This window comes from Pterocles gutturalis, unplaced genomic scaffold (assembly GCF_000699245.1).
Source record: "Pterocles gutturalis isolate BGI_N339 unplaced genomic scaffold, ASM69924v1 scaffold6443, whole genome shotgun sequence".
NCBI lineage: Eukaryota > Metazoa > Chordata > Aves > Pterocliformes > Pteroclidae > Pterocles > Pterocles gutturalis.
In genome coordinates this window covers 52340-61674 of record NW_010120295.1, presented here as the reverse complement: position 1 = coordinate 61674, position 9335 = coordinate 52340, and the positions used below count along the sequence as shown (strand labels likewise).

Sequence of the window (9335 nt, the reverse complement as noted above, 5' to 3'; positions counted from 1 at the left end):
AAGCTCTGAAAACTTGCCTGTCTTTGCATTTCCAGAATTTACTTGTTAGTTCCCAGTAGCCTGTAGTCATGGAAGCCAAATCTGTGTGATGACATACTTCACGCTCCACTCACTGGTTTGCTTGTGTTTAAAAATGAACAGCATGCTTTCTGTAACTGAATAGAAACTCCACTCTTTTTAATAAGGATACCTTAATGATTATATTTTCTCCAAGTATTTTTTCTAAATAATCTCATTTACTTTGATGTAATATATGCATATCATTATCTCTTTGACTGTGGTTCTTTGTTCTGTGTCTATTTTTTAGGACCCTTGAAACCAGAAATTACCATAACTTACATTGCTGTTTCAGCTATATTCTTTAACAGTGGACTCTCCTTAAAAACTGAGGTACTGTAATTTCTCATTTTCTTTTGCTTTAAAAGTTTTGTGTTGCTTTTGATCAGGTTTGAATGTGCTTGGAATAAATTGTGAATAAATTTCACCCATTCTTGGATAGTGGGTTGCTTGACTTTGCAGGGCTTTGACTGAATGGAAGTGCTGAGCACAATTTTGAGACTGGATCTACACCCCAGATGTGTCCCAAACCCTCATCGGTGTGAGACCCAGGAGCACACTAGCACCCCCTTTCTGCCACCCTTGGCTTCCCCACTGCTCAACTGAGATACAGGCCAGAAAACTGTGCGAATCCTGGGGTAGAAATTTGTAGGGAACTAGGCAGAGAGGGGCTGTGTGGAGTCTCTGTGCCTCTGTAGGATGTGAAGAGCAGATCGTAGAATCATGGAATCATTTAGGTTGGAAAAGGCCCTGAAGATCAGAGTCCAACTGTAAACCTAACATTGCCAAGTCCACCACTAAAGCACATCCTGAAGCACCACATCTACACGTCTTTTAAATCCCTCCAGGGATGGTGACTCCGCCACTTCCCTGGGCAGCCTGTTCCAATGCCTGACAACCCTTTCAGTGAAGTTTTTCCCAATATTCAATCTAAACCTCCCCTGCTGCAAGTTGAGGCTGTTTCCTCTTGTCCTGTCACTTTTTGCCTGGTAAAAGAGACTGACCTCCACCTCACTACAACCTCCTTTCAGGAAGTTGTAGAGGGCAATAAGCTCTCCCCTGAGCCTTCTTTTCTCCAGGCTGAACAACCCCAGTTTTCTCAGCTGCTCTTCATAAGACTTTTTCTCTAGACCCTTTACAGAGAGATGTGAGTTCTCTTTGCTTCTCTCCTTCATCTCACCTGCTGGTGTGCTCTGTAAGTAAAACCATTGAGGCTAGTCACTAAAGGATTTATGCAAGCAAAAATCTGGTGGCTTCAAGTTACCGTGTTGGGTAGGCACAGGACAGCAGCTGGTATCAACATAAGAGTTCCTCTGCGGGTACAAGGCCAGTGTACAGGTACAAAGCCTTGGCAATCTTCTCTTATGGGGTTTAGTCGTGGACAGGTGGACTTCAAGTGGCTACGCTTTGCTGCATATTACAGACGTTGAGACTTGTTTCAAATTTTGTCACACGTTTTTTCAGAGAGGAACAGTCTGGGAGTAAGAAGAGATGAATGGGGAATCTCTAGTGACATGTGAAGGAGGCAAGGAGAAAGGAAATGATGGCTACATGCCAAGAAGAGAAGGAGCAACCAGAGTCGAAGGGAAACACTGCATGCCTCTGCTAGTCTAATTTCTTGATTCCTTTTATTCTGTAGGCTGTGCTAAGAGGCAATGTCATTCATATTAATGCCTAAAAGAATCATCATGAGGTTGTACAGTGTTACATTATCTTCTGGGCAAACTGGGATTTGGATGCACAGCATGCATTCAACAAAAAAAAAGGTTTCTGTACCTGTGTCATGGTTATGGTGATAAAGTTTCAAATGGAGGTGGTGTTGGAATTGACGGCAGCCCACTCCTTCTGTGTCTGCCGACAGTTCTGGCACTAGGGCCTCTAGTTCTGTTCCGACATGGTGTAAGTGAAGTCAGTAACTTTAGTCACCTCTGTAGCAGTTGTGGTCTTACGGGGATGCAGGAAGAACCATGTTATCTCTTTGCCTGGGACAGTAATTCATTCTAATGGAAATAGACTGTGCAGAGGCGCTTTCTTCCACAGAGAAGAGGACCCAAAACACACAGCCTGAGTAGTACTAACACAGTGGGGTTTTCTGCTTTCAGGCTTAGGCATCTTTGCATGCAGAGAAAAAATGTAAAACTTCTTTCCCTTCCACTAGTTTATATCCTTGAAGCTTTGTATCTGTGAAGCAGCTGTGAGTGCAAGTGAAATCAGTCCCGCTATCAAAGTCTTGATTAGATTCTCAGTGCTAGTGTATACCTAACCTTTTCCAGTTCAGGTGACATGACTGACGGGTTCCTCGGCGATGTGTCACGTACCACATTGTGCTTGCATAACTTTCTTTCATCTGTGGTTCTAAGAGCAATATATTGATGTAAATGAAGCTTTTACAGGAGCTGATGCTTATGTCCAGCTGGCTGTCTCAGATTGTTTTGGAAGCATCAGTTAGGACTGGTGCTGTACAGCCAGCTTGATGTTCCATCAAGAAGTTAAACCCTTTCTGAATTTCTGCAGTGGGGGCAGAAGATAAATAGGAAGAAGAGCATTTCACTCAGTGTACCTTGTGCTGTTACTTTCTAAAATGTATGTAAAAAAACCAATCCTTAAATGTATTAGGAGGCCAGGTCATAATATTATTAAAATGCTTCAGGACATGTTTTAATTGTTTAAGGCACAACCTAAAGTTGATGTTACTAGTCAGTAAATATAACTTTTTATTGGATTGCAAGGTAAGTTGTTTCTACTTTTGCCTTTATTAGTTCTTGACCTGTGTGTTGACTCTTCTGCCTTGGGTAGTACATTAGTTAGATTGAAACTAGTGTTCGATATGCTTTATGAAATGATAAAAAGTTGTGTAAGTATTAACAAAGGTCTTCTGATAAGTCTGACAAAATTAGAAAAGCTGATGCTCTTTTAAGGTTATGCTTCTGGTTTTATCTGCTGTGAAAGCATGTGCTGCGCAGAATTTGCTAACATGCATTCAGAAAGCGTTTTGCAAAGTAATTGGCAGCATTCAGGGAGAGCCTGGCTATGCCTGGCCTTGTTAAGTTTTTCGAATCTAGAGGTGACTGAGGCCCTCTTACCTTTGTAGAAGTAGCCGGTGTCCAGGAATGACAAGAACATTTGATTGCACCTTAATATAATGTTCTTTCAGTTTTCAGTGACTGGATAGCTTGCTCTTTTAAAGCAAATACCTCCTGTAGGGCCCCAGAAATTAAATCATGTATTTGAGTTATCCATTTCAATGAGGAATTTGGCAAGCCACTGCAAACACTGATTGCTCTGTGTGGGTATTTGCCCAGAGGAGTCCAACTATGACCATCTTAGCATGACCGGAAGGCAACAAGGACCCACACTGACCCACGAGAGGCTAGGGTAAGTTTTCTGAAGGGTCTGAAATAGTGGAAAAGTCAAGGTAACCTGTTCCACTTGGTGTGCAGAAAGCGAGTCATAACTAGCAGCTTCCAGGAACATTTCTGAGATGTCTGCTTTTTTTGAGGGCTACAGTGACAGATAGATTTTGGGACAAACCGTTGTAGATTGCTTAAGAGGGTGAAAGCTGTTTGCCTCAGCGTTTTTTCTACAGTAATGCAGTTTAAGGAATAGCTGTTTTAAAAGGCGATCACTGGAGACATTTTAAAGACTGGTAGGTTAGACCTGCACAGACCAGTTCCACTAATGCAGCATTCCTTCATGCACCAGGTTGGCTTGTAATTGCCTTCCTCGTTCCCTGGAAGCTGTACCCAGCCTTTCCCAAGTTTTTGTCTTGGATTTTGCTTTTGGAAGTATCACATGGTTTTCTTCGGATCATCTGTTTTTAAGGCATTTTCCAATTGTAAAAATATTAAATTAAAAGGGAAAACAGGCAACAACTGTATGATAGTGAAAGAATGTTGTGTTTTGTATAATGCCATTGGTTCCAGCATCCACACTTCTGTTTGTGTGACAGCGCCTAGGTTGGAGGTACCTTCAGAGATTGGATCTGTAGGAAATCTGGGGCTGGAGGTGACTTGGAAAGAAAGAAGAATTAGCTTTGCTGAAAGAAGTCACTTACTTTGGTTTTTCTCAGTTGTGTTTACTTTTAAAACATACGCTTTTATATAGGCATTTCCAGGTATCTTTTCTTTGTACTCCAGGCTATGTTTCTACTACTAGACATCTTATTTTTGCTTTGTTTTCGAGATAAGATGAAATGGTACTACAGCAAAGCTATTCGTAACGCCGTAGGTACTGTGACAGGTTATGTGTGAAGAAGGCCAATTTTTTTCATGCAGAGTGACACTAGCCTGCCTGAGAGCTTTCTTTTTCTTAAAAAAAAAAAACCAGTTGTTTCATTCAGTGAATGAAGCACTGAATGCAATGATACTTTCTTGGTAAAACTGGGTCAAGATGTACATTTCAAGTCGATGTTTTGCATAACTTTAAAAAAGGATATGAATGCATGTGTGTGTTTTTTTTCGTGGAAGGTTTTTTTCTTTAACTCAAATTTGGTAGGTGCTTTATTTCTATTAATGAAATTAACAAGGACACAGTGCTGAGTTGCTGCTACTTCCAGATGTGTAATTACATCAGAGTGCAGTTGGATGCTCAAAAATGCAGTATTTGATTGTGTTTCATAACACTTCAACTCTTTGGAAGCTGAGAGAGGGTGACATTTGAAGACTGGCTGCTGCATTACTGTACATGGAAATACACTTTTTTATATATATATTTTTTTTTAAATATATTTGGGGTGTCAGATAGCTGGAGAATCCCAGCAAATTAAGTCTTGAATAGAAGTGCCATCCATTATTTTCTTGTTGCATTGTTTACTTGAAAAGAGTGTATGTTATTTCGAGGGAGAGGAAAAGGATTTTTTATTCTCAGTCTGTGAGAGCTGAATGAGCTGACATGTGCAAGGCTTTTTCCTTGTCCTCAAAAACTATGTGGATGATCCTTGGAGTGCTTGCAAAAACGGAAGCGGAGAGACGCTTAGCTAAAGGAAGAGTGTGTGGTGTTTTTTTTTTTCCCATTGCAGGCTCCAGCAGTGTTTTACATCTTATTTCTCTGAATTTAATGCCTTAGCTGTTGTTAGCTTGTTATGGCCCTGGCATTCTTTTTTTGCTATTCTTCATCAGCCTAATTTTTTTTCCTGTTTATTTCATATCTGTTAATACAGTAAATAATCTGCTATGTATTACTTTGCTTTTTATGTTTGTTAGTTTTTCCTTAAAACCCACCACAAATGAAGGCAGTTTGTAATGTAATCATCCCTTTTTCACAGTATAAATGAGAATCATAGTTTGTAGCTGTCTTTAGACTAGAGAAACCTGAAATCACGCGGACACTACAAGTTTCCCTTCCTCTGGATATCAGCAGTCAATAAAGTAAACAGGCCATCAGCATAGTTAACACTTTGAAGCAGTGACAAAGTGCTAAGGCTGCCTGCTGGAAAACTACTGTTATGAGAGCTACACTGTTATTGAAGTGGTGGACAATTCTTTTGGAAAAATGCCCAGGAGCAGACAGAGCTTTTATGTTGTCTGGATGTACTTCATTATTAAAGAGGAGATCAGATGATCCCTAACGGTGCCTTTTTGACATGCACTCTCTTTGTATTATAAAGGTGATCCTAGTTTTAAAAGCACAAACGTGATCTTACTTCAGCTGTTATGACTGCAACTTCCTCTCTTCTTTTTCTTTTGCAGGAGCTGACAAGTGCTTTGATGCATGTGAAACTACACCTTTTTGTCCAGACTTTTACACTTGTGTTCTTCCCAACAGCGATATGGCTCTTTCTTCAGCTATTATCAATCACACCTATAAATGAATGGCTTTTAAAAGGGTATGTTTTAAGCATAATGAGTGAAATATTATTAGCTGTTGTCTTAGAGGGCCGCTCATCCTGCAATGTGTGTTTTAAGGCTTGTGTTGTGAACAGACTTTGCTGGGTTTTTCTTATGCTTCAGCACCTTGTTGTTGAAACCACAGTATACTCACAAGATTATCCTTTCAGGAACCTGGTCTAATTTTTAGAAAGTCTGGTCAGTTAGTTTCATATGTAGGGAGCTTGCAACACAGAATGACAGAATGTTAGAGATTCGAAGGGACCTCGAAGGATCATCTAGTCCAATCCCCCTGCCGGAGCAGGATACCTAGATCAGATCACACAGGAACGCATCCAGGCGGGCTTTGAATGTCTCCAGAGAAGGAGACTCCACACCCTCTCTGGGCAGCCTGTTCCAGTGCTCTGGCACCCTCACCGTAAACATTGATTAGGTCACCCCTCAGTCTCCTCTTTTCCAGGCTAAAGAGACCCAGCTCCCTCAGCCTTTCCTCAGCAGGGAGATGCTCCATTCCCTTCATCATCTTTGTGGCTCTGCGCTGGACTCTCTCCAGCAGTTCTCTGTCCCTCTTGAACTGAGGGGCCCAGAACTGGACACAATATTCCAGATGCGGTCTCACCAGGGCAGAGTAGAGGGGGAGGAGAACCTCTCTTGACCTGCTAACCACCCCCCTTCTGATACACCCCAGGATGCCGTTGGCCTTCTTGGCCATGAGGGCACAGTGCTGGCTCATGGTCATCCTGCTGTCCACCAGGACAGTGGAATGTTTCAGTTGGTTCTTATCTATAGTAACCTGTTGGCCATTAGAAGAATTTGTTTATATATTGGTAGTGTTACATGTAGTTGATACAAAGCAAGAAAAAATGTTGGCAAGTGCATGTTTCAATGCACCTAATTACAAATATTTCCATTTAGTGTGTACTAGGCTTTTTGTAGATTAATATTTTCATATGAAGAATATTTAAAACCGTAGCTTGATAGTGATTTTTATTTTTTTAAATGTCGAATGTATTATTTTAAATTAGAGAGGGTTCACAGAGTTTGTGTTATTAAACCTTTCTCTTGTAGTGTGGAAAACCCCTGCCGGCTGAGATAAACACACTTGCACCCATTTCATACCTCTCTGGATAACTTTGAACTTAATCCACCCCTTATTAGTGCAGGTGAGAAGTTCAAGGAGCTGACTGCCAAGAGACCAAATAGAAGAGAGAAAGCAGTATCACAACTGATGTAGGGGATGGACATCAGAATCGCCGTGTGTTTGTCTGCTGTATATTTCTGTATATATTTCCAAATTTTCCACACCATTTCTTATCCATGTATTTCTTTTCAGTATGAGTTTATTCTGCCAAGTGCTGACAGCTCTCTGCTTCCATAGCTTACTTCACTGTAAGCTAAAGGTACTATATACTTCTAAGGTGGTGCTTGGCACTTTGTGATTGGATTTGTATAATGCTTACATTGGTTGCCTCCTTCCTTTTCCACAGTGTCTGTAGCTGACAAACTGAATACTGTCATTGTCATTTATCTGTTAAGCCTTTTGTGTACTTGCAGCGTATCAGAAGCACTACAATGTGCTCCCTATTGTTTGGATTTAATACTTCCGTTTGCTGTAGCTTTTTGATGCTGCATTTCTCAGGGCTGGACTAACACAGTTAGAAGTGCAAAGTAGTTTACCACTGGTTAGTGGTTGTTCTGAACTAGAATACTGTCTCAAACTCCAATGCTTGAACACACATGTAGATTCCATGCTTTTGGGGGTTTTGTAGACTATTTTATTTCCTGCCTGTTTTACTTAGTCATAAATCTGATTGTAATCTATTACGGTATGTTCTTGTTGCTTCTAAATACACATTTTTGTAATAAGCACTTTTTGTGGACTGTCTTTAAAGACAAAAGAAAGCTCCCCCCCCTTTTTTTTTTTCTTACTTTGCAACAGCATTTACTATATATATTGAAAATTTTGCTGCAGAAATGATGGAAAAAAATTACAGGTAGCAATTTATTTTAGACTTCTAAAATGCAGGAGAAAGCTTTTGATGTTTTGGTTAATGGAAGTCAGGTATTTTACCAGGAAGTGAAAACATTAATAGAAATTAAACATTTGATGGCCTTGTAATGTTCAGGAAAGAAAAAGCTTAAATGTGATTTTATTTTTTTTAGTACATGATGAAAAACAGTGTAGTGGGAACCTGAAATAGTGAGCATGGTTCTTCTTACTCTTTTACGTAGCAGTAAACACTGAACAACATTTTCAAGAAAATAGAAGTTTACATCCTTATTTTCTTTTTTTTCCAAATAGCTACAGGTATCTCAAACTACAGGCTTTACTACATCAGGATGCATGATGCAATTGTCTTTGTGACAGACGTATAGGTATCTTTGTGAATGGTAGGGGCAGTTCTACAGATGGGGAAGAGGAGTCACAGAGGGGTTAAGTGTTCAGGTTTTTAAATGGTGAAGTGACTCTTCACTGTGGTGGTTGGTAAGAGAGGGCATAGAAATCTGGTGCAGGGCTGCAACTAATGCAAACTAATTGGGTTGCATAGGTGATGATTGTTTCTACTCGGCTGTTTGGTATTTTAAGGTTTTAGGTTGCATAGTGTTTGTATCACGTGGGGAAGGTAACATTTCTTTCTGTTGTTTTCAGCTTGCAGACAGTAGGCTGCATGCCACCTCCTGTGTCTTCTGCAGTAATATTAACCAAAGCTGTTGGTGGAAATGAGGTGAGTTTTCATTTTGTTCTTGAATGCTTTTTTTAAATAGAAGTTCAAACAAATATTTATTTATGATGAACTTGTGTCAAAATACTGACTGCATTGTGGTGCTATCTGTTGTGGTTTGTAAAAGCTTCTAGAATTAAAGCTTGGGTATCGTGCTGGTTTCAAACAAGGCGTATAGTGATATGTTATCTGCTGGCATTGGTCAAACTGAAAGACGCTCAGTGTTCTGAGGTGACAGAAAGGTTTCTGACAGAAGTTGGTGTTAGGAGATTTCTGCTTGTTCCTGCACTGTAATTCCTAACTGTATAATGTTTGTATACTGTGTACTGGTTATCATAGACCATTAGCTTTGTGGCAAAGAACTCCCCTTGCAGTGATTGTTTGGATGGTGTTTAGTACTAGAAAATCCCATGGTAGGAGTTCCTACCATGACAGAATTAAAGTTGTACAAACTCAGTTTGGTCACATTATATTTCTGCCTTAAAATGGCATGTGCTGATGTCATTTCAGACTCTTTCTTTATCCACAAAACACTTGCTATTTTCAGGAAGACCAGGTAAACAGCATTTAGAAAATTAATCCAGGTGTGCTAATTGATGGACGTTGTTTCCTTTAGATCTGCTTCTCCATAACTGCTGATGGTGGATGAGACCTAGTAGGTGAGGAAGGGTGAGAATAATGCTGAAAGAGATTGGTGTTTAAACCTAGGGCTGTTAGGGTGCTGTTCTGG

The 9335-nt window shown here is 40.2% G+C and overlaps 1 protein-coding gene across 1 annotated transcript; it reads left to right on the top strand.

Moving 5' to 3' along the window:
• Positions 1-307: 307 nt before the first annotated feature.
• LOC104464199 (sodium/bile acid cotransporter 7) lies at positions 308-8608 on the top strand (the record flags this gene model as incomplete). The annotated part of the gene is made up of 3 exons (XM_010076842.1): positions 308-390; positions 5745-5881; positions 8533-8608. Coding segments are annotated over 3 exons (296 nt in total), but the record flags the coding sequence as incomplete, so codon positions are not given.
• Between the last annotated feature and the right edge of the window lie 727 nt (positions 8609-9335).